This window comes from Kogia breviceps, chromosome 4, assembly GCF_026419965.1.
Source record: "Kogia breviceps isolate mKogBre1 chromosome 4, mKogBre1 haplotype 1, whole genome shotgun sequence".
In the NCBI taxonomy this organism is placed as follows: Eukaryota; Metazoa; Chordata; class Mammalia; order Artiodactyla; family Physeteridae; genus Kogia; species Kogia breviceps.
Window position 1 is genome coordinate 62,972,893 of NC_081313.1, and position 25,972 is coordinate 62,998,864.

Here is a 25,972-nt window from a genome sequence, read left to right on the forward strand (position 1 = left end):
ATTGACTAAGCCAGAGACTTGCTTCGTTCATTAAATCAACTGTGAAGATTGAGTTGGTTGGCACATTTTAAAAATTAAAAATAAATTTTAAAAGTTGTCACTTGAGAATTTTCTAGCATCTTGTGAGTAGGCCATTTGTGATTATTCAGGAACTGATGGCTGCATTTGTAGATTATCCAGGTCCTGGCTTCTCCCCGCCACTCCATCCCCTTTGTGGTGCCTTATCTTTTATCTGTCATTTGTTTTCTTCCTTTACTCTCTCCCTTCCTTCTTTCTCAATATTTATTGACCTTCCATTCCATGTCAAGAACTGTACTAATCACAGAGAATGAAAACAAAACAAAAATAAAGGAAGATAGACTTGTAGCTCCCCCAGATCATACAGCATTGTGGGAGCACAATGTTCTGAGACAGAAACCCTCTGGGAGTGAGTGAAATGGTGGAGGGAGACTTGGAAGGATGGGAAAGGTGTCCCAAAAGGGTGAAGCTTGGGCGAGCCTTAAGTAAGATAGAGTTCTTCTAGTAAACAAGGGCAGGGAGGACATTCTAGAGAAAGGGAATGCCATATAAAAAGGCCATAGGTGGGAAAGAGTCCAAGGAAAGGCGGGGCTTGTGTGATTGGAGCCTGGGGGCTTGTGGATAAGAGGCAGGGGGTAGAGAGGGAAGCAGAGACCAGATCCTGAAGGGACTTTTCTCAATGTAATTTCTCCATCATTCTGTGGATAGTGAATCAGGCAGATGGAAGCTCTTTTATTCTGTGTTGTTACTTGTTAAGTTTCACAGGATAGATTACAGCTAGGTTTATAACTAATTGGTACCATCTTCCCCCATCACCCATACATTTTCTAGTTGGCTCTCACTCCTTGAGAGTATTTTAACTCTTTGAGGGTCATTAGAACCTTAAGGTCTCTTTAGTAGATAGCTTTCATCATTTGGTATACTAGACATTCGGCCTGGTGACACTCTGTTCACCTTCTCAGGATCAGGTGGGGCAGGAACACCTGAAACCATTGGTGCAAATGTAAGAAGGCTACTCAGATATGTTGGACCAGTTCAAAAAAAGTCTGCCATCTTAGAGGAATGACAATATATAAAAGTCAAGGCCTAACTAAGGAGAAAGAGTTCAATTCATAGTTTACTAAAACAAGTATGCTTTGAACTCACCAGCTTACCAAGAAGTCCTTCCTCTTGCATAAGAAAATAAACTGTCTATTGCTGTCACTCACAAACCTCCTAACTGTTTATCATACATTACCTATAGTCAATTTAGATGAAGCAGCAAAGAAAAGTTAAAGTTTGATTTGTTAGTGAACATGATATAGTGACTCTCCACCAAACATACTAAATTTATAAGAAAATTGGAACTCACTGCTTGAAGTTCTTTTCTCAAATGTCATATACTAAGGATATCTTAATTCTTTTCTTCAGGTTCAATTAGCAGACTTTCTAGAAGATTTACAAGAAAAATCCTTGAGGATTGAAGCCTTTGTCAGTGAGATAGAATCCTTTTTTAATACTATTGAGGTAAGTTACCTTATCCTTTTTACTTTAACTTGGTCTGCTCATGGCATCTCAAATAAATGATTCTAAGCTAAAAGGACTTGAATTGGGGTTTGCGTGTGCATATGTTGTTTGCCATTGTTGGTTTTGTTCTATTAAAAGTAAAGTCATTAAGTCTTCCCTCTGTTTCATCAGTGAGACTACTTTCTAAGGATAAATGACTTGCCCTTAAAAACACATGCACATTTATTAGGCACTTACTATGATAGGGCAACTGCTTTACATGCTTTATCCAATTTCATCCTTACAGTAACCATAAGAAATAGGAGCTATTATTATTATTATTGCCCCCATTTTATAGATAAGAAACTGAGACTTAGAGTTAAATATATTAACCAAGGTCATAGTAGGTTTATAGTAAGTTGAGAGCCAAGGTTTGAATTCAGGTCTGAGTTTTGACTTGCCCTACCATCCTGCTTTTCACTGAGTTAGCTCTGCAGAGGTGCTCTAAAGAACTGCCCAGTATTTCATGCCCAGGACAGATAAGTGCCTCTCTGTCTTCGATGAGTTTATGCTGTCCCTGCTCCCTCTGCAGTGAAGGAAGGGGGTAGCAGTGCTCCATCCATATACAATCATGGCCCAGGCATCCTTACTTGTCAGTCAGGATTGGTAGAGGGCCCCTGTGGAAGGCTGGTGCACAGTTTCCCCATCACTTGGGTGACTCCTCATCCCAGTTTGCTTGTGAGAGGTCTGCTTAATTCCTGTTGTAGATCAGTTAACACCTGTTGATTATTTTTAGTGTTATTGTCCCCTACCCCTCACTGCCACCAAAGTGTTCCTTTTAGACAGTAAGTAATATGATCACCTTATCACTAGCCCTCTAAGCATCTGAGTTTGTCCAGATGGGCAATAAAGTTTCTCCTGCTCTGGCAGAAGCTACCCCTTCCCTGGAGAGCATTTATGAATGTAGCACCCTGTCCAATACCCTGGCTGTTCCCTCCCTCACACTATGATTTTAGTGGAGTGGTGAAAATGGCACTAAACCTTCTCCGCTACCTGATCATCATTCACTGTGATGCCACTTTCAAATTTTATCATATGGGAATGCAGGTAGGCAATACTTCCCTACAAACATTTTTACGGGTGTTTCATTAACTAAATCCTTCTTGATAGTTCTCTTACAGTGAATTCTGTTGCAAAGGGGGTTGGTAGGCTGGAAATTTAAACTGTGCATGTAATCTGATTCTCTTACCAGGATGCCAGAGGTTAATTATTTAAAAGGCTAGTATTTCTCTTAAAACACACACACACACACACACACACACACACACACACACACACACACACACACACACTTCTTGTTTCATTCAGAAGCGGTTTTTTTTGTTTGTTTTTAAAGGAAAACTGTAGTAAAAATGAGAAAAGCCTAGAAGAACAGAATGAGGAAATGATGAAAAAGGTTTTAGCGCAGTATGATGAGAAAGCGCAGAGCTTTGAGGAAGTGAAGAAAAAGAAGATGGAGTTCCTACATGACCAGATGGTCCACTTTCTGCAGAGCATGGACACTGCCAAGGACACCCTGGAGACCATCGTGAGAGAAGTTGAGGAGCTTGATGAGACTGTTTTCTTGACTGTAAGCACCAATTCAAACAGGTCCAGACACCTTGAACCCACTCTGACCCGTCTACTTTAAAAAAACTCATCTTTTACTATTCCCCAAGAAGATTTATATCTCTATGTGGGGTTTATATAATTCTCATTTAAAAATTATTAGGGCATGCCTCATGCCTATTGAAAAGGCCCAGTCAATCCTCAAAGCCATAACACCCAGATCCAGTTGAAGGACACATGGAAGCCAGGCCGCAGCATCATCTGTCTGTTCTGTCACAATGGATTGGTCATCCTCTAGCATCTAATGGATGCTCCCTTTGGGTGCTAGCCTGATCTTCCAGTGCCTCTCCCCACCTCCATTCCCACTCCCTAATCTGAAATGACCTCTCATAGGGACCATTGCCTCTGAACCTCACCAAGTGGAGAGTGACATTTTGGTACACTCTCAGCATGCAAAAGGATGACATGATATGATACCTCTCTCAGGTAACATGTTGATCTTTTTACAAGGGTCTTCCTGGTGATCAGATTCCTTAATTCAAACAAGTACCTTGTGGACAGAGAGTCCCTTGGGTGCTCCTCAGATTACTTACAGAGACAGCTCTTTGCTCTCCTAATTCCCTAGAACCTTCAGTAGAATACTGGTTCTCCACGGAGCCAGGATTAACCAGGAGTGATGGAGATGTTTTCCCTGAAGGCAATCCTAAACCTAATTGTCAAACGAGAAAAGCACCATTTTTTGATGAGTGGGAACCTCCCTTTCAAAGCTCCTCAATCCTCCCAGCCTTCTACTAAAGACTGGAGATAGAACAAGGCAAAATGGGGCAATGTTAGGCTTTTGATTTGCCTTTGGGGATGCCTCCATCCAGTGCAAATTTAGGTGAGGTGGACATGGCATCCTCAAAGGAGGATAAAAATCATTCAGTTGCTTTATGCTTAATTAAGGCAAAGCTTTAGCATTTTAAAATTAAGCACCTCATTGGAAGTCTAGCACTAATAAAGTGCTTTGTGTTTCCTAAGAACCTTACCTTGGTTTGATAAGAATATTTTCTTCTGTCTAGAAGAACAAGCTGTAAAAAAGGAAGCATGTTATTCCTGCTTATAAAAGCAATATATATCCATTTCAGAAAATTTGGAAAGTACAGAAAAGCACAGAGAAGGTATCACCCAGAGATAACTACTGATTACATTTTGCTTTATCTCCACATTGAACAAATTTAAGTCATTTCCCTTGCTTCAGAGAATTCTATTCTGGAAGCTAAGCCATTTATTAATGAATAGAGAGAAGCAGAGCAGAAGTAACTGTTGCTGGCCTTGCTGAGGGTAGAGAGTAAAACTAAAGCCCCTCCGTCCCAGACCCTGTCCGCCACCCCTTCGGAGCTCTAATTCTTTTGCTGCCTGGAAGCCCCCCAAAGGAAACAGCCTCAAAGGTAGCTGAGGAGTAATGATTTTTAGAACATACGTGATCTTAATGCTCGAGGTTGGTTTTCCTTTTTGTTGTTAATTAGTTTCTCTCTCTCTCCCCTCCCCCCTCCCTTCTTCCTTCCCTCCCTCCCTCCCTTCCCCTCTCTCAATCTCTCTCATTCCCCCATAAGTCGTTTGAGGAAATCAATGAAAGGTATAGAAAATGTGGCACAATGTAGTGGCAACTGAGACTAGCATGACTGTATGCTTTATTTTAATATTTTGATGCTTTATAGAAAATGAGCTGCCAGTTTAAAAATGCATACATTTAGTGAGCTCCTGGATTTGCACTTTTATTACAGATACAGTGCTTTTGAAAGCTAAATGACAGCTTTTGAAAGGAAATTGCATGTGCTTTAGTTAAATAACAATTATCATAATGTAGATTTTTAACTGCTTCGTTGAGATGTATTCTGTATTTCCAGCCTAATCTAGACTAGGCTATCTTTCCTGTCACTGCATACAGAACATTTTGTAGATACTTAGACTTTCTGGTTAAATATGAGTATTTGAAAGAATCATTCATATCTGCCTTGAGCAATTTGATGACTTATGTAATCTTAATGGAATGTTCTCTCATTTTCTCTTCAGAAGACAGGCATGAATTTATCTTCTTTTTCTGGTCAGCTCACCTAAATGAATCTTCTTCTTTTGATTTTGTTTTGTTTTTGTTGTTGTTTTTAACACTCAATCTAAGAGAAGTTCTTCATTCATTTAAAAGGCAAAACACTCAACAACAAATTAGGAAATGTTGTCTATAATAACACATAGCAGATCTATGTTTATCTTCTGGAGCATCTGATAGTGAAATGCTCATACTGATCTGACACGTTTTCCCTTCTGCCTCATAGCCAGGCCTGAGGTCTTTCCTCCTGTTAGAGCCTAATTTTTTTTTTTTAATCATTTTTACCCCTTTAACGTAAATTTCTAAAATTGTAAATATTATCTTCAGTTCATTGCATTCAATGCCAAATTGTGAAATAGCATAAAGTAAAATCAGAAATTTGTATTTGTGATATATTAAAATATAGAAAAATGGGTATGGATTAGAAACCTGATTTTTTTAGATAATGAAAACTGTACAGATGAATCTTATTTACCTTTAAAAAAAATATGTTCAGGGCTTCCCTGGTGGTGCAGCGGTTGAGAGTCCGCCTGCTGATGCAGGAGACACGGGTTCGTGCCCGGGTCCGGGAAGATCCCACATGCCCCGGAGCGGCTGGGCCCGTGAGCCATGGCCGTTGAGCCTGCGCGTCTGGAGCCTGTGCTCCGCAACGGGAGAGGCCGCAACAGTGAGAGGCCCGCGTACCGCAAAAAAAAAAAAAAAAAAAAAAAAAAAGCTCAACAGAATATTGTCAAGATGCTTTAAGAAAATAGTTTGTATATTAATATTGGCATTAATCAGTAAGGGTTTCATTACAGTGGCTCTGTTATAAATAGAATTACTCAGGGAGCTTTAAAAAATGCTGATGCCTCTATCTTACCTCATGAGATTCTGGCTTAACTGATGTGGGGTGTGGCCAGGATATTTTTAAAGCTTGCTAGGTGATTTCAGTGCACAGGCAGGGTTGAGAACCTCTGGTTTATAACAACCTATCCTCTGGCCCGGTGGTGCCCCAGACTGGCTTCTGAGTTGCCTGTGCAGTTTGTTAAACCAAAGCTTCTGGAGCTCCACCCCAGATCCACTACAGGAGAATCCAGGTGGGACCAGGCACCTGCACATGTACCAATTCTCACGCAGGAGTCAAAGGCACACCGGGCAGGTCTGGAAACTGATACCCAGGCCTTGCTCCCAGTTTTCTTTATTTTTTAAAAATTACACATTTCGGGCTTCCCTGGTGGTGCAGTGGTTGAGAGTCCACCTGCCGATGCAGGGGATACGGGTTCGTGCCCTGGTCCGGGAAGATCCCACATGCTGCAGAGCGGCTGGGCCCGTGAGCCATGGCAACTGGGCCTGCGTGTCCGGAGCCTGTGCTCTGCAATGGGAGAGGCCACAACAGTGAGAGGCCCATGTACTGAAAAAAAAAAAAAATTACACATTTCTTCTAAATATTATTGATATTTATTTTTACCCCCAAAGTATATGGATTTAGAGTGCCATTCTGTATGCACTGGACAATGTAGGGGCATATTTGCTTATTTATTATATTTCATTCACTCGTGGAAGATACTGATAGGCAAGAAAACTTGGTGAATGAAAATTTGCAAATGTGTTTACCTTTAAAAATGCTATATATAGTTTCACGTTTTTACTTTTCTAAACATTAGAATATTAACTTGCTAATATGAATTGACATGCATTTAATTCTAAATACCATTTTTTTTGGTTTTGTGCTTGAACTTGTTCATCTGTGTGTCATTTTAATTAATTTTGATATCATCGTCCAATTGACAATGAATTAATCTTTGCAGAAGCTGCATGTTGCCTAAAAGAGCGTATACTTGGGATAACCATTATTTTTCTGTAAAGAAAAAAGATAACAAAATTCAGGATTTGGTGAAGCAATATAAGCAATTAAAGAAAATCCTGTTAAATGTGCACACACATGATGAAGCTTGATTTTTTTCACTAAAATGAAGCCTTTCATGTTCTCAAGACAACTTCTGCCTCAAAGTCTCAATGTCATTGGTGTTCCTTTCTATGAGAAATGCTAATTATCTAGCTTTTTCTCCTAGTTTTTTCCCCTTGCTGCTTTTTTTTCCCTGCCATCATATTATATATCTAAAGGCAGTGCTCATATATTAAATGATTTTTGTTGACACTGAAAATGCTTAAATTAAAGAATGCTGTCAAGGATATTTAGACTCAAAATTTGCATATTTTAAAAAAACACATTTGCTTAGAAAATGCTGTTCTGTTAAGAGGATAATTTTTTTTCCTCTGTTTTGCTTTTTTGTGTTCTAATAATGAAAGAGAGTCACAACCATTGTAGGACCTGCTCATAAAAAGATGTCCGCTTGCCCTTACACACACTGATGTTAAAATTGAACAGATCAGTGCATAAGGGAAAATTCAAACATTTTATGTGTTCTATCTAGAGCTACAGCTTCTGTGCTACAAAAAAGTCCTCCATTTCGTCAGTGACATGTACTGAGAGGGCTTAGTATGTGCACTAGTCACCCCTGTTTGTTCATTTTGAGCCTATCATTTCTACCCTCTACGTCTCCAAAGCCTTAATTAAGGTTCGTGTTGTCTTCCCTCATCAAGAGCGTCATGGGGTCCTCCCAACGGGCCTCACTACCTCTCTAGTCTACTTGCTCTGATCCTCCCTCAGACTCATGCCAGGGTACTCTTCTAAACTTCCCCTGTGTAAACACTTCTATGGCTCTCCCTGCCTTAAAAGACAAAATGGAAATTCTTGGTGGATATGAAAGACTTCCCAGTCAAGCCATGAATCACCTTTCTATTTCATCTCTAACTGTCTCCCTTTCCCAGTTCTCAAGGTAGCCCATGGTCCCCTCTGGGCCTTGAGTGTGTCATACTCTTTCACAACTCCATGCCTTTATTCATGCTGTTCTTCTCTCTGCAACACCCGTACTATCTTTTCTGCCTAGGAAACTCCTACTTATTCTTTAAGACTCAGCAAAATGTCACCTCCTCTTCGAAGCCCCTCCTGGAACATCTCCCCCAAATCAGATGATAGTGAATTTTATTATTCCTAACACAAGTAAGCATAGTGGGCACTCTAAATATTTCAGTTATATTTTATAATCTTTTCCCCTCATATTGATAAATTTTCCAGACCTGAGATCCTGATATTCTCATCCAAATGAAATCTTGTTCTCTTATTCATTCAAAATATATTTATTAAAAGCCTACTATGTGCCAAGTAACACATTACAGTACAGTAGTGAACCCAGCAAAGTCCTTTTTTTGCATGTAGATTATAGTCAGGTGAAGTAGACAGACAAAAACAAATAGGTTGTAATGAGTTTGAGGAAAAAACACAACAGAGTAAGGAATAGAAGAAGGGAGAGGGCTGCCCTCTCTGAAGAGCTGACATTTGAAGAGAGATCTAAATTCAGTGAGGAAGGAGCTACACAATTATTTAGGAGACGAAAGTTCCAACAGCAGGTGAAAGGCTTAGAGGTGGGTCTGTGCTGCCCAAACCCCAAAGTCCATGATTATGAAGCTGATGGAGTTCCTAGTGGTTGACTTAATTTCTGGAAGGTAATTCCAGTCCTCTGTGAGTGAGGTACACAGAGGAGAGAGCCTAACCAAAGTTTAGGCCCCTCATGCTAAAGATAAATGTTTTTGCAATTCTACCTTCCCCTTTTCCCTCTTCAGAATCTACCTTTTTTTTTTTTTTTTTTTTTTTTTTTTTTTTTTTTTTTTACATTTTAAGCCCAGATTTCACCTGGATACCAATGCTGAGTATTTGTTGGCATACCTCCTAAGGCAGTCTTGAGTATAAAGAAAGCTATTAACTTATATACTGTGGCTTATTTTGTCTTTTACTCTCCTCCTTCATTGCTGTATCCCAGAACCCAGAACAGTGCCTGGCACATAGTAGGTGAACATATTTTCTTGAAAGACTAAATGGTGAGATGTATAATAGTGACGATTGAAAACAGCAAAGATATCACACAGTATGTGAATTTCCAGATGGGCTCCGAACATTTTTATCTTTAGGGAGTATAAACAATCATTAAAATGTAATCATTTTTAGGACTAACTTTATAGAGGCAAAATTAAGACTGTATAATTCAATGGAATCTATTCAGATTTAAGGATATAGGAATGGAGTTTCTAATATTACCAGTTGCACTGAAGAATCCTGTGAATAGATTTTGTACATACATTTCTAGATTTTGAAACAGTTTAAATTCTTTTTGGATACAACGCCTCACAGAAGCCACCACCATCACCACCACCACCAACAACAACTTCATTTTGAATAACTGTTCTTAGCTTTCATTTTGTATGCTAATTTCTTGACTTATATAGAAATATTTTCCCCTGATAGGTTGCTTTCTGCTATGGAGAGCACTGCTTCTTTAGAGAGAATGCCTGCTGCGTTTTCACTTTTTGAACATTATGATGACAGCTCGGCAAGAAGTGACCAGACGTTAAAACAAGTGGCTGGTAGGAACTTCAATATATTATTTACCTTGATGAAATTTGGCAGTTTTTTCTTATTTGTTTTGTAAAGTTTTTGAATGTAGGGAAATATAAGTGGAAAAAGAAAAATCTTAGTTGTAAAAATTTAAAGCTAGATTCTGAAATAAAGCGTGAGACTAGCAAACCATTTCAGTTATAAACTGCATTTCGATTTGACGCTTTATGACTGTGCTGGGATATTGAGGAGGTGGAAGGAAGTAGCAAAGGAATCGAAGGGTCTTCTCTCTCTCTCTTTTTTTTTCCTTTTAAAAGAGGATTTCTCTCTCTCTTCTAGAGATTATTTGCTTCATGCCAGCAGCCAGGTATAGAAGGAAAAATAAATCAAATATTTTCATATGTGTTGAACAGATTTTTCTTTCTGAGTGGTTTCCCCTCTTCAATTGAGTTCTTTTTCCTTTTTTCAAACTAAACAGATTAACTTAGAGAACTAACAACTCAGCATCATGCTCTGTAGCCAGGAGCCTCCTACTCAGCTGTGAAAAGCATCCTGCCGGCTCTTCAGAATATTTTTTAATGTGTTATTTTAACAAACAAGACAATGACATTTCTTTAGATTTTTCAAAGCTGCTGTGTTTCAGTGAAGTAACCAAGTTCCACTTACTGTAAAATGTACTTAGATGCCCTCCTTAAAAGATGCTATAGTCTTCCAAAGCAAACCTTAAAGACAACTTCTGTTTTCAAATTGACAATTAACTTTCATTTCTGTGGGAAGAGTTTTAATTTAGTAACTAGTAAAAGGTTACTGTGTCTTTAAAAAAACTGAAAAACAAAAAAGCACCCTGCCCCCGCAAAACCCATCAACCCTATATAAAATGAAAAATTCAGTCATTTGTCCTAATGGGTTTTCTCTAGAAATATCTCAGAACAAAAGGGTATTTTCTTGTAATGTCTTTAAGAAGCATTTGAATAGAGCAGCGATTGTAAACCAAGAAATTCTGGTCAACAGAGTAGCTCTTTTGCTTTTAAGGGATTCGTTATATGCTGTTGTTCATTTAGAAGGATATTCTTTTGAATATCTGATGGGCAATAAGAGGGCATTTTGTATATTTTAGAGGTCACAGAGTTAAATTTGTCACAAAGTGTTAATGATTCATTCAGAAACAGTGCATGTGGCAGTCCCAGTAGTTCCAAACTGTTATGGGGAGACTGGTCTGAGATATAAATGGCACTCGTTGTACATCTGCTTCCCAGAATTGGAGCCCAGGGTGTTGACTTGCTGCTAGATAGTTTTTGCTCATTTTGTGACCAACAACATCTCTCAGCTATAGAGTCCTCACCGGGTTCCTTAAAAAGCTAATCTGATCACTGTAATAAACAGATGCAATAAAGAAAGGATGTGACCTTTATGATGAGAAACAGAGCAGCCCCTAACATTTCTTCCGTGCTTACATGACACCTGGCAGTGTGGAGACTGTTACCTAATTAGACGTCATCTAATCTCACAGCAACTCTAGGAGGTAGGTTTTATTGTTATTCCCATTTGACAGGTGAGGAAATAAAGGGAACAGAGAAATGCCTCACATATTACCCTAGATACACAGCTATTTGGGGTGTGTGTAATGGATGGAGTTTGGCTTCAGAGTCTTTGCACTTGAACTACTGCTCTACACCAAAGAGGCTGAGTGCATTGCTGTGAAAGGAGGGGTAACTATAGATTAGTGACATCCAAAGCTTCCTGGATTCTGCTCCTAAGAACTTTTTTTTAAATTGTGGTAAAATATGCGTAAAATAAAATTTACCATTTTAACCATGTTGAAGCCACCATTGTACAACCATCACCACTAATCCATCTCCCGAATTCTTTTCATCTTGCAAGACTGAAACTGTATCTATTAAATAACAACTCCTCATTCTTCCTGCCTCCACCCCCTCCCCCCAGCCTCTGGCAACCACCATTCTACTTCCTGTCTCTATGAATTTAAAGTACTCTAGGTACCTCATATAAGTGGAATTATGCAGTATTTGTCTTTTTGTGACTGGCTTACTTCACTTAGCATAATGTCCTCAAAGTTCATCCGTGTTTTACCATGTGTCAGAATGCCCTTCCTTATTAAAGCTGAATAAATTCCATTGGATGTCTATACTGCATTTTTCTTATCCATTATCGATTTACTCATCGATGTACTTTTGGGTTCCTTTCACATTTTGGCTACTGCAAATAATGCTGTTCTCCTGGGGACCCTTTTGAAAGCTAGGTTGCGTGGGAATCTGTATCCACCGCAGGTACTGAAGTGCAGGTTGATCTAATGCTTAGCTCGCCAAGCATGACAGCTCTTTATGGGCACACTGTCAGGCGGAGGGAATCCACTGGGGTGATGCTCTGCCTACTTCCTTAGCCTCTGGCAAAGAAGCCTTAAAATCATTTTGCATTTTTTTGGCATTACTCCTACTCAAGTTTATTACTACAGAAGCGTAAATAGCATTGCTAACGTGTAAAATCTGAGCTTCTGATTTATCCTTTTGCCACACAGGAATTGTAAATCCAGCCACTTATTAGATTACATCTATGGAATATTCATACTCTCTTCTTAATTTTAGAATACTTTGAAGAATAAAAGTGGTTCTTGTTTTGAAAAAAGATGTTTTAATTTTAATGTTTTTAAAGGAGTAGATTAGTACAAAATTATTTCTAGCTTACATTCTTTGCTTAATTCCCTACAACTGCTTATTCCTTAAAATTTGTTGATTTTGGGGTCAATTATCAAAGTTAAATTTGTTAAGGTACCTGAGAGAGAGATTTTTGAAAACATGTTGCCAGTTTTAAAAAGCAGCTATAGCTCAATTTATAATTCATAGAGAAAAAAAGCAGCATTTTCGTTGCTCATGCCTCAAGAAGTTCTCCAGCACTGCTTCAAAGATGATTGATAATAGTCAATCTGCTTGGCTCTTCCATAAACTTGGGCAACATGAAAATGTACTGAACTACATTTATCTGGATGGACTCCTTTAGAATGTGACACTGATTTCCTGCTGGGAAGACAGAAAAGTCAAAGATAGTATAAGAGTCTCTGAACCACTATCAGTCCTTGCGGAGGTGCTCTGACCGGCAGGCTTCCTGTCTTATCATGCAGGCTCCCAGCATGGCTTACCTCTGTGGTCCCTCTGTGATTGACCAGATGATGGGTCTCTACTTCACCTCCCATCTTCAGGGGCTTCCTGCCTTCTCTCCTCCATTTTCTGTGCTCCTGAAAAATGCCATGTTGCTTTCTGAATGTTAACACTGGTTATGTCTCAGATACATTGCTAAGCTCTTAATATACATTATCTTGCTTTTTAAAATAACCCTGGGAGGAAATGGTATTATTATCATTTTCCCATTTTAAAGATGGAGGAACTGAAGCTGAGATAACACAGCTCCTAAGTGGGGGATCTGGCATTTAAACTTAGGCCAGCCTCTCTTCTCCAAAGCCCATGAACTTGCCCACTCTCTTATCCTGCTTCTCACTTTTCATAACTGTGTATTTCCTCAGGTCTTTATCACTTTATTGAATCTTTTCAATGTGTCTCTTTTTGTTCCTTTACTAAATTTAGACCCATTTATTTCTTCTAATTTCCACTTTCCTGTTGAACTAACCTTTGTTTTCTTTCCCTTCAATGTTGACTTTTAATAAATTAATCTCGGGCTTCCCTGGTGACACAGTGGTTGAGGGCCCGCCTGGCGATGCAGGGGACACGGGTTCGTGCCCCGGTCCGGGAAGATCCCACATGCCGCGGAACGGCTGGGCCCGTGAGCCATGGCCGCTGAGCCTGCGCGTCCGCAGCCTGTGCTCCGCAATGGGAGAGGCCACAACAGTGAGAGGCCCGCGTACCGCAAAAAATAAATAAATAAATAAATAAATAATAAAGTAATCTCATAAAATTTGGCCTATATTATTCAGCAAGCTCATCTCTCAGGAAATTGTTGACAGGAAAATAACAACACAAATAAGTTTAAAAACAGGACATCTTTTCAACTATGGGAATAACCTTTTCCTCTAATTTGTAAACTATGTTCAATGCTTTTATATCTCAAAAATTTTGGAGGAGAATTGTATAGGAGCTTGATTTATGGTGTCCTATATGCTGTTAATGTTCAATAGGCATAATTATAAACCTTTGAAATCTCTAGTAAAACACTTGAGAATATTGTTGTCTTTAAAATTCAGAATAATAGATTTATACTAGATATCTAAACCTTATATTTGAATCAGTTAATAGGGTACTTTTTCCCCCATGTAATTTTTCCATTTTGTTTTAAAAAGTTGTTGGTATAGTCATGCTGGAGATGGAAAAATGGGATAATAGTTTCAGAAAGTATATTTTGATATTTTATTCATGCAAGTCTTTTTCAGCCTTGATTATATAGCAACTATAGCTAAAAATGGTTTCATTTGTCTCTATTTGAATATAGTTTCTATACTGATGTAGAAGGATACAATATTGGTTATCTAGCAATGCGTTCTCAAAGTTTTGTTTTGAAGGAAAACCAAATCATTTGATGAATCCTCTAACTTGTATAAGTTTATTGCTCTAAATATAGGATTACAGAAGAATATTATCAAGTGATCCAATTGGGAGATCCATTTTTTGTTTATTTCTATGTATATTATATGTACATATGTACACATGCAGACAAGACATTTTGGAGGGAGACACACTCAACTGTTACAGTGGTTGCCTTCAAGGAATATCCTTAGGGTTGGGGGCTGTTGGGAACAAGGTAGCCCTCCCAGCTTTACTCCATGTACTTCTGTATTGTTTCCATTTTTATCAGTAAGTACAAGTGACTTTTGCAAAAAGAAAAAAAATAAATCAATAAAAGCAGCATTAGTGATAATAAATCTTGCTTATATTCCAGTTCCACAGCCTCCTAGATTAGAACCTCAGGAACCAAATTCTGCCACTAGCACAACAATTGCAGTTTACTGGAGCATGAACAAGGAAGATGTCATTGACTCATTCCAGGTTTACTGCATGGAGGAGCCACAAGATGACCAGGAAGTAAATGGTAGGATTGCTAACACAAAATCAGATGCATATGTACATTTCTATATCTTAATGTGTAGTATTTAAACATATACATATTATGACTCTTTCCACAAAGCACTAGTAGCCACTTACAAAAACAACAATGAACCAACAATCGTATAATGAAATAACATGTAAGCAAAATTTGGAAATCAGGATCAAGGAAAACAAAAATGCATAAATATCATCCTAATGATCAACATGAATATTGTAATTGAAATTCAAATTTGGCTTTGAATATTCAGGTTAACAGGAGAAATTAAGTGATTCTCATTTTCAGGCAGGAGGTAATGTACCAAAGTGTTGAAAACAAAGTTTCAATCAGAACTGAAGTCTAAAAGACAAGTATAAAGTGTGCCACTTTGCAGAGGAGAAATCAGCTGTATATAGGACACCGTCCTCCACAGTAATTTTAGTGCAAATGCAGCATTGGATGTCATGGTTGGCATTTCTCAGATCCACCTTTGATAAAAGCTGAAAACATACTATAAAGGTAAATTCAGAGTTCACACTTCTCAAGGCATGAGAAGACTGTATGGTGTAGTCTTCTGGTGTCCCAAATTAATATGAAGATAGAGGTGAAAGTACTTAGGAGGGTGAATGGGTGGCATGTCATATAGTTGAGCCTCTGTAAATATCTCTAGGACCTCTAATAAGACCTAGAAGCCAGGCAGTTTGAGGTTGTACTTCCTGATGAATCAGATCTGGGACTGCTGGCATTCTGTATTGCTTCTTGAAGATAGACCCATGTATTTTGGAAATCAGATGAGCATGTGACAGGATTGACATGGCATAGGAACCCAGTTTGTAATAAGGAATGAATTATAATGTATTTCACTGTTAACCAGTATTTAAGTCTTTTCAGATGTCATGTGATACTTATTTAAATTAGAAAAAAAGTAAGAAAGCAACCATAGGCATACTGTAAAGTTGGCTAAGTTTGTCTATAAGAACTCCTATCTTATTGGGGACCTATTACCATATACCTGTCACAGCACAACAAGGAAAGTGCTCTTATCTGCATTTGCAAATGAGAAAACTAATGTGAGATTAAATAATTTGCCCAAGACCACACAAGTTACTCGGGACCAGGGCAGGATTTAAATACAGATCTTTCAGATTCCAAAGCTTACGTTTTTATTTGCTTGACTCTGTGTTTGTTCTGTTATACCACACTTCACCGTGTATATCCAGTTACATCATGGAACTTCACGGCTCTCCAAGACTCCTCTTAACAACTGTTTATTTCCTGGAGTACTTTAAAAAAGTGCTTCACTGCCACCGCCCCCTGACCCCCCACACCATGCCCCACTTACCTGTCCTGTGTCTCATTCATTCAATGTCTTGAACTCTGCTGATGCCTGTTCATTAATCTGATGGTCTAGACTGTGATACCATGCTATGTGTAATAGGTCGCCAGTAACATATGTTATGTGCTCTGTTAAAAGGAGTACCAGGCTAATAGGATTTAGCCTAAAAGGATAATTCCATTGAAAACTGCAGTCACAAGTTCTAGGCTATGGGGAAATGTTTTTCAGTGTATATGTCTTATGACACTATTTAAGCCAAACTTTCTGCACAGAAAGTATAGCTCACTGGGAAAGAGAGATGCAATTGAAGAAACCTTCTGAGTTGAAGATCTCTTAAATTTACTTTAAAAGGGAACAATCTGGGTTTCTTAACTGGAGGAGTTTTGAAGACGTAACATCATAGAGTAATAAGAGAGGATAACTGGAATTACCATAGGCTAATTTAGAAAAGAAAATTGTTATTTTAAAAGGAGAGAAAAATTCAGTAAGAATAATCAGATTGGCCCAAGGGGCAGGTGTTCAGAATGTTATTGAGTAATATTTACTACTAACATATTGAAAATAATATAAGTAATTTTAGGAAATGTCTTAACTAAACAAAGTTATTTCTTAGAATAGTTTATGCTTTATCAAAGGTGTTTAACTATTTCTATAAATTGTGGAAATCTCTAGGTGAAAGATTCTGGAATTCATGAGAAGGAAGCAGGATTTGAAACTTTGAAAACCATACTGAATACTAAAATGATTTACTAACCTGTAAAGATGCTTTTTAACATCATAAATTTAGAAAACATGGGATCGTCCTTATTTTATTACATACTCTCCTGAAATATGGCATTGCTTCTTAAGAATTTTCTTGAGAATGTATTACTGAGATTTAAGTTAACATAAACTCTGTAATTTTAGTATTTGATATTGAAATAAGTTACTTTAATTGTGGAATATGAAGCTCAGGATCTTACTAATATGCTATTATTTTCTGGTAAGTGTTCACAAGTAATACTGTGTCATTCTAAATATCTTTCAGAATGCTGTTGCTTTAAGTGTTCTAAAGTGCTATCTATCACACAGTAGTATCTGTAAGTTTATCAGTTTGTGTTTCCCACTGAAAAATGTGTTATTTTTCCAATAACTGTAACTTTCAACTAACTTAGGAAGATACCCTCGAGTTTATGATTGTGTTTTATGCTAGATTTGGTAGAAGAATACAGAGTGACCGTGAAAGAAAGCTACTGCGTTTTTGAAGATTTAGAACCTGACCGATGCTATCAAGTGTGGGTAATGGCTGTGAATTTCACCGGATGTAGCCTGCCCAGTGAAAGGGCAATTTTTAGAACAGGTAAAGAGATGTTAAGAGGGTGTTAGGAGGCAATACTCAATTCTTCACAGACTATTAAGATCAACCAATAGGCATTTGTTAAGTACCTATTGTGCGCTCAGTATTGTGCAGTGCTGGGTTACAACAAGAAATAAGACTGGGCTCCTCTCACAAATCTCATACTCAAGTGTGGGAGACACAAAACAAAAGATTATAAAAAATGTGTGGTAAGGGCCGTGATCCAGAACACTCCAGAGGAGTATTCGAGACAGGGCAGGGACATGGTCAGGAATGGCTTCCTAGAACTGATGTCTGAATGGAATCCTTAAAGGATCAGTAGGAATAATGTGTTAAAGGAGTGTATTCCATTTGAAGAATACAGATGAGCACAGGTGCCCAGGTAAGAAAGAATATGGAGTGTGCAGGATACAACAAGAATTTTGGTATTATTTCTTTGACTTAAAAACAAGGAGAGGGGAGACATGAGATGAGAAAGTCTAGTGTATAGAGTTCACATTTGCTAAGGTAAGAAGCTCTGGCTTCCTCATATAGGTGCTGGGAGACCCCAAAAGGTTTCTCAGCAATGGTATTCAGCTGGGAATGCATTCCCATGATGGAACCTTTTCACAGGGGGCTGAAGCAGGTGTAGGATAAGCCGAGTTTGCATTGCCTTTAAGATAATTCTAACTGTCCCTGCCCTGGCCTGTCTTGGATACCCCTCTGAGGCAGTTAACTTACTTTCACTGGTTTATCCTTTCTTCTTGCCTTTTAAAATAAGTATTTATTGAGCACCTATTGATGGCAAAATCATGGCTAACTTTTGTGTAAAGGAAGGGGACAAGAATATTTTATTTACTTGTATATGTATGAAGAAACTCTGGTAGGATTTATAGGAAGCTACTTTTAGAGGCTGTTTGGGGATGGGTGAAAACTGGGCAATTTGGAAGGCAGGGGTGAGGGGGAGACTTTTCACAGTATACATTTTTATACCTTTTGGATTTTCAACCCAGAATGTATTTTTTAGTCAAAAATTAAAATAAAATCATGCCCAAACATTCTTCCCAGAGTACCAGGGAAGCAGAACTGCCATAGACTGCTCCACAATTGACTTGGTTCTCTCTCTGCAGCGCCCTCCACCCCTGTGATCTGTGCTGAGGACTGTACTGTGTGTTGGAACACAGCCACCATCCGATGGCGGCCTGCCAACCCAGAGGCCACTGAGACCTACACTTTGGAGTACTGCAGACAGCACTCTCCCGAGGGCGAGGGCCTCAGGTAAAGATCCCTCTCCATGGGGAGACCCTGGGATGCCAGGAGACCAGTGCAGGCCTCCAAGCTAACCTCTAAGCTTATGCTCACAGAGGGAGAAAAGCTTCCTAAAATCCTCCTGAGCTAATTAAGCTGTTGACTTGATTTGCAACTCCATCACTATTTGTCAATGAACCCTAAGTTTGTGATAAACAAATGCTGCAATGCAGAATAATCACTCCCTTGAAAGAAAAATATATGTGAATTTTAATAAGATAGAACATTCTTTGAGGTATATTTAACTTGAGTCATTAGACAGGATATATGCATATGTTATCTGCTTTTTAGTAGTTAGATCAGAATAGGTACCACCTAACTCAGGAAACTAATAGCGAGCTTGTATGTAATGTAAATTTGAATGTCTCCGTGATATATTGGTAATATAAGGACCTAATGACATATATATTACCACAGAGATATACCTGCCTCTTCAAGAGCATGAAGAATCTAGAGACTTTTTCTGGAAAAAAGAAATGTAAAGCTCTCTCACTAAAATTATGAAACTAAAATTTATCAATAAAGGGCTGTGCATCCAGAGGACCTTTGGTAAATGTTACTTCATTTACTGTTACTTCTTTTACTTCTTAACCTCCAATCCATGGCAATAGGGCAACTTTGTGTTCCATGATGAAGATTCAAATCATTATTAATATTCATATTTTGATAGAGATTTTTTTAACCAAATTTACTGAGATAAACTATTTTGGCAGGATATGGAACTTGGAAATAATGGTATGAAATTAGACAGCTTTTTAATAAAGTATATTATTTAAGCTCTTGATTATTTTCATTATCAATCAACAGCTATTTATTTAGTTATGATTTGGTTTCATATGACTGAGCAATAATTATAGTTTCTTTCAAGTATTTGAAGGCAGGCTTCACAAAATAACGATCAAAGGACAAATTAATGTTGAGTGGAGTGTGTATAGATGGGATGTAGACATTTCAGCAGAAGTGAGAACGTAGTAAATGTACAAGAAACAACATCTCTGTTAATGTGCCAATTGCTAGAAGGCAGGCTTCAATGATCAGCAGATAGCTGAGAGGTTAACTCAGAGAGAGACAGACAGACAGACAGACCAACAGAGACAGAAACAGAGAGACAGAGGAAGAGAGAGAAAAGAGGGAGACAAAGACAGAGACAAAGAGAGAGCGATTATAACTGGCTTCTATTGAGCATTTACTATGTGCCAAGTCACTATTCTAAGTGCCTTATGTATGTTGCCTTATTTAATCCTCAGACGAACTGAAAGAAAACATATGCTTTGAGACGCTAGCAGCTAGTGAGTGGCAATCAGGATTCAAACCTTGTTTTGTTAGATTTCACAGTCCAAGCTGCTAACCACTGTTGAATGGCACCCAGGAGAGTCCTGGACATTCTCTGCAAAAGACTCTTGATGCTAGGAGAGCATTTGGTCTGGAGTGCCTGAGTCCCAGGGCAATCTCTCCCATCTTTCTTCACCATCAGTGAGGAAAGCCCAGTTCTTTCTGAGGCAAGATGAGACTGTGAAGGAATGCTCTGAAGTGACTCATCCTTGTTATAGCATCAGTCCCCAGCTGACATTTGCATAAATAATACCAGCACAGTTGGATTCTTAAATCAGCAGAAATCTGAGAGAAACCCCGAGACCTAGTAGCCATCTCACGTGGGAACTGTGATGTCATCTCATAAATGTGGCTACAGGGAGAAGGGAATGGGGGGATGGAAGGGGGAATGGCATCACCGAGGGCCTTCAACATGCCAGCAGCTGTGCTAAATCTCATCTAACCCTCTCGACAATTCTAGGAGGGAGGTCATGACTTCCATTGAATGAGACTCAGGGAGGTTAAATAATTTGGCCAAGGTATTAAATGACGGAGTGAGAGTTTGGAGTCAGGATGCACACTCAGGTTTGTCTTCTTCTTTCCACTAGTTCTAAAACTTGTGTCATTACACAGACTGAGTTAGCATACCTTAACAGCCTGACAACTGGAAGTTATTGTGTATCCTGGGTTTCCTTTGTCACATGAAAAACACAGATGTAAAGAGAGAATACAGTACCATTCAAGATCCCTTTAATTAAAGTTTTTCCTTTCTCTGATCATCCTGGGGCCCTCAAATAAAAAGTCCATTTGATATCAAGAGTGAACAATGCATTCCAAACAAATCCTTCTTCAAAGCCAGAGAAATCATTGACAGTTCCATTTCTAGGGAAAAAATGGCCATCCACCAATTTCATTAAGACAAAAGTTGAGCTTATTAAAACATGACTTGTCATTAGTTTATCCCTTTGAGACTTTGCCAGTGGGTTCATTTTTATTTTTCTTGCCAAAGGAGAGCATTTGAGAGGCTGGATAAGCAGAAGTTTGTAGAAGTTATGGAACACTACAAGAATCCTTTGTTATTGAATGGATGTGGTCCAGCAAGCTAGAAGTGAAGGGAAATTCCACATGCAGAAGGCTTGTTGACAGTTCGGGGCTGTGTTGGAGATGGAGCTCTTTTCCAATTAGGTGCTAAAAGACCCCCTCAGTGCCAGGAAGTAGAATGGTATGTTCAATCCACCCTCAGGGATGACTCTCCAGCCTCTCTGGATCCCTGCTGAATCTTACAATAGATAATTTTTTGAGGCAAGCACAATTTTGTTGGCCACAAATCACTACCCTGTGATCCCTCACGAATACAAGAAACCTCAATGCCTTATACCTCTGGTTGGCATCAACAGACTGTGAAATAATTCATTCTTAATTTCAGAGTCCCAGTGCTGCAAAACTCATTTGTATCTCTTCTGTTCTCCAATTTAAGAGTTCAGGAGGGAAGGAAAATTCTACTCTTCTGGAGTAGCCATGTGTCTTAGGTCTTTGACCATCTGGTTCTTACAGTCAACTTTAAAACATTCCCTACAATGTCTGATGGTTCAAAACTCTACAAAACATTAACTATTTACTATCATCTATATTGCCCAGTCTCTAGGATGTCAGTTGTAGACAGCTAGTCAGACAGTAGAATTGATAAACAAAGAACCTCAACACTTGATCATCCCTAGCCAACAAAGGCAAACAATCCCTACTGTTCCATTCTATTAGAACCACATTCTTCACTTTGTTTTTCTGCAGAGCAGTGCATAATTAAAGTTATTTTGTGTCTTGGAAAGAACAGCAAGCCAAGGATTGTCTGATCCCACTCACTTGTTGGCTCCATGAAGGGATTATTATTTAAAGTGGCAGCATCAGTGCCTGAGACAGTGTCTGGCATATTGTAGCTACTCAATACATATGTGTTACCTGAATGGGTAAATATCATCAATATTGAACACATAATACTGACACCAACAAAAAAAGTTAGATCAGCTTTGATGATAATCTCCTATTCACAATGGGAAAAAAAAAATAAACTGTGCCAACAAAGTAAAGAAGAATGGTGAATGAGTTAATTTTAGTGCTTGGATACTTAAGTAGGAGATAAGACTAGTCTAACCTGTGGACTGGAAGCCTTTTCATGGATCACTTATAGGGAAGGACACTGATATTCTTGTTGATCCATTGGTTACATAACCCTTACATACATTTTAGGTTCTATGTAAAACCCCTATTCTAAATCAGATGCAAAAAGAAAAGAAAACAAAACACAAAAGAAACCCCACAAAAAACTGGGTAAGGACAGGAAACTTATCTATGCAGCTGTTTATTAAAGCTCTATTTAATGAGTGAACGAATAGATGAATGATGGCATTAGCTGGTCTCCTTTTGCCCTTGCCAACTCCAAGTCCTCTAACTGGCTGGAATCTCTAGCAAAGCAGAGATGGAGAACCCAACAGGACTAAAAACTAAATGAATTTACATCTCTTTCTCACCCTCAATCCCTGAAAAGACAGACAGCCTTAAAAGCTCTTGTCTGGAGTGGGAAGAGAACTTGAAAGGAAATGAAAAGGGAGAAAAGGATGAGTAATATGAAATTGCACATACACACATGGAGGGCATTGATTACCCTTTAGATTAGGGAGTCTAATTTTGGTTGCCAGAACAGAAACACATCCATCTTCGGACCTGCATTCACTCTCCCGTGTGATGGCCTCTAGAAATTCCAATCTAAGACCAAAGTTGCTGGTTAACCTCTCAGAGTAGGTGTTTGAATGCAGTGTGCCTACTGTGCTCCCAAGTTCCGTGATGTGGTGTCTGAAATAGCCGAGCAGTTGCCTCCATTCCATCATCCTCACAGAAGACACATTTGCATATTTTGTGTGTGGGCACCGCGGCTCTATCCCAGCAGTCGGCCCCTACTGGGCTTGGGGGTGGGCGGGAGTGACAATCCCCGGCTTGTGTGCGGGGGCTGAGGGAGCTCCTACTCACCCTTTCCTGTTTTTCTTTGAATGCTCTCCTCAGGTTGGGTGGGCTCAAAACACTTTCAAAAATTTTCCACCGCTCTGCTGTTTCCTCAGCTGTTCAGTCTCTCCTGTGTGGAAAGAAGTCAGCAGAACTGTGGGTGGAGGAGGGAAAACTGAGAGAAATATAGTACAGGGCTTAGCTGTGTAGGCTGTGCAGAAAGAAGCTGTGTACTGAGTGACAAATCTGTGAGACTCAATACGCCACAGAAGTGGTTGGTAGTGAACTTCCTGCTCCCCAGCCCCGGCCAAGGCTGTGGGCAGGGAGACCCTCCCAGGCCACCCTCCCTGGGAGCCTCCCCAGGGTGGGTGGGGCTCTGGGTGCTGGACTCGTGAGCTCCTGTTCTTCCTGCTTCTAGCTTTTGGGGTTACACGTGATGGGACAGGAACAGGATTGTCTGTCACAGCTGGGTATTCTAGCTGGGGATGACTGCCACTTTGTCCATATAATAAGGACAAATAAGGGTGAATTTCCTAATGAACTTAGTGCCTGAGCAGGAGATGAAGAATCCCGGAATTTTTTTTTTTTTAAGTTTTTACGAAGCTTTCAGCTGGAGAGGTGATGACTGACGATAGAGTCAAGGGCAAATGATTTGACCTTCTCCACAACCTATGGGTAAAAGAGACAGTCATTCCTAACCTGTGCTTGCTTCACAGGGTGACAGGAAGGCCAACTGACATGACTGGGTGAAAATGCATTGAGTAATTAAGAGGTAATAGACAATCTTCATATGGTATTGTTTTCCTGACCCAAGTTGTAATATTCCTCTTCAGGGAGCCCTTGGGAGAGAGAGTTACCGGAAGATAATCCACCCCCGCTCCCACTGAAATTCTTGGCATTCAGCTTTTTCTAAATGAATTTTCTTCCCAAATGAATCTGACTTAACTTTGATCATTGAAAATCCTATACACCTCCTGGTTGTGTAGTAAAATCTCAGTCAGTGGAAAACCAGCCTATTCCTTCACTTCTAACATGATCTGTCAATTTCCAAAAGTATTCTAGTTAACAATAAAAGACCCAGGCATACTAGAGCCACTAAAAACAACCCTGTAAGACCAAGAGCCAGATAATGCAGAAGGAGGTTGTATCAGAAAGCACAGATTAAGAACAGTACCTCAACAGAACATACAATTTGAATATGAACTTCCTGGCAGCTAAAGTGAAAACAGGAGAGTGGGGGAGAGAGCAAGAGCGAGAAAGAAAGAGATTACATAACTCATCGTTTTTTAAAAAAAAAAGGAAACACAGCACTTCACTAAGAGAGACAATTATATTTCTCGACATTCAGTTCTAAGATGAATTTTTCACGTAGATCTTTATATAAGGGCTATTGAACAAGATAGTAGTGACTGTCTTTAAGAGCAGTTTTACAAAAGATGCAAAAACATTCCCTATGTAACCATTTTTTAAATGGGCTCTGAAGACACAGCATTAAATCGCCATTCTGTGCAGGCAGTTCTATGGGACCTCAAGTAATTGTCCACCTATGTGACCTTTGAGTGGTAAAGGAGAGCTTAGAGAATCCAGAAGAATGAATGAATGTTACTAGGCTCCTGGGATTCTCTGCCTGAAATATAAATGGTATCATTCAAACTTTGGAGGGTAACTAGCTACAGAGGAAACAAAGCTCCAGTATCCTTCTGCTGGAATCCTTTGGCTCTCTTTGACTTTGTGAGAGATGCTAATTACAGGAAAGCCTAAGTTCCCTGGGTCAGCAGGATTCAGCCCTCATGTTATGTTTCTATACTACTATGAACTAATAGTGATGTTTAGTTAACACTGAGTCTCATAATATCCTCATTTATCAAATGAAAAATAGTCCTGTTCAAAAATTTTTATCTACCAAGTTTAAAAAAAAAACCCAAAAGTCAGTATATAAAGAATTTTCTTCTTAATCTTGATTTAACCAAAATTTTTCATCTGAAACAAAAAATTCCATGTTTATGGTTAGTTAAGGTTTTATAAATGGCTTCCAATAGCTAAAACTATTTAGTTAGCTGTTCTCATATTTCATGTTGTTTATGTTCTCATGGATTTTTCTTCTTTTTTCCTGTTTCTCCTGCCCACCCCTTCTCACCCCACACTATCTTATGATTATGTTTTTCAAGCCTAACTGATCATAGAAAAACAACTGGGATGCTTGTTAGAGTTTATATTCACGGGCTCCTCTTAAGAGATTCTGATTCAGAAGGTCTACTGTGCCCAGGCAGGTATGGGAAACACTACTTTACTAGCTGGTCCGCATAGGGCCCAGCAGTGTGCTCTGTTCACAGTTCACATTAAATGGTGTTGATTGACTGGCTGAATGTTGGTGCTGCCAACAGTAAGAGCCCACTGTGTTTTTAAAAAACAATTCATACTTAGCCATCTGTTGTGCACTGCAGTGACAGCACCATCTGTAGGCTGCTTCCAGGAGTCACGGCACTGGGTTCCTCCATATTGTTTGTACACATGCTGCCCCCTTTTCCTGGGAGAAAACATGTTTAGATCCAGGTATTAGACATGGCAGTGCAGAGGATAGCCACTCCTTGTGGTGACCAGCCCCTCAGCTTACCTTGAGCGCATGTACACCCCTTCCTTCCATCCAACACAAGTTGTTGAATTATAAAATTCCTAGAGAAGTTACTTTACAGAGTTCCAACTGATGTTTGCGTTTTGCAAACACATTCAACCAACTCCTGAACTTGTAATATAGCTCTAAAAATAAATTGTTTAATTAATTTTGGATAGATAATACATACATATGGTACAAATTCAAAAGATACAAAAAGGAATACAGTGAAAATTGTCTCCTTTCTATCTAGACTTCATTAACTTAGTTCTTCTCCCCAGAGACAATTACTGTTATCTGATTCATATTTATCTTTTAAGATAGTCTGTGCATACACAGCATCTATATTTTGTCAACAAATGGTAGCATACTATATGCATATTTCTACCACCTTACTTTTCTTGTTTAAAAATATTTCC

General features: G+C 39.0%; 1 protein-coding gene across 4 annotated transcripts in view; it reads left to right on the plus strand.

The window, feature by feature from the left end:
- Positions 1-25,972, plus strand: part of CMYA5 (cardiomyopathy associated 5) — a 104,417-nt gene that overhangs the window by 55,650 nt on the left and 22,795 nt on the right. For 3 of the 4 annotated variants that reach the window (XM_067031201.1, XM_067031202.1, XM_059060638.2), the window contains 7 exons: positions 1,429-1,524; positions 2,900-3,133; positions 4,707-4,729; positions 9,543-9,661; positions 14,535-14,684; positions 17,207-17,353; positions 18,460-18,607. In XM_067031201.1, the coding sequence (XP_066887302.1) occupies positions 1,429-1,524; positions 2,900-3,133; positions 4,707-4,729; positions 9,543-9,661; positions 14,535-14,684; positions 17,207-17,353; positions 18,460-18,607 (917 nt within the window). The remainder of the gene's footprint in view (positions 1-1,428; positions 1,525-2,899; positions 3,134-4,706; positions 4,730-9,542; positions 9,662-14,534; positions 14,685-17,206; positions 17,354-18,459; positions 18,608-25,972) is intronic. The other variant, XR_010840178.1, reaches the window with a different exon arrangement.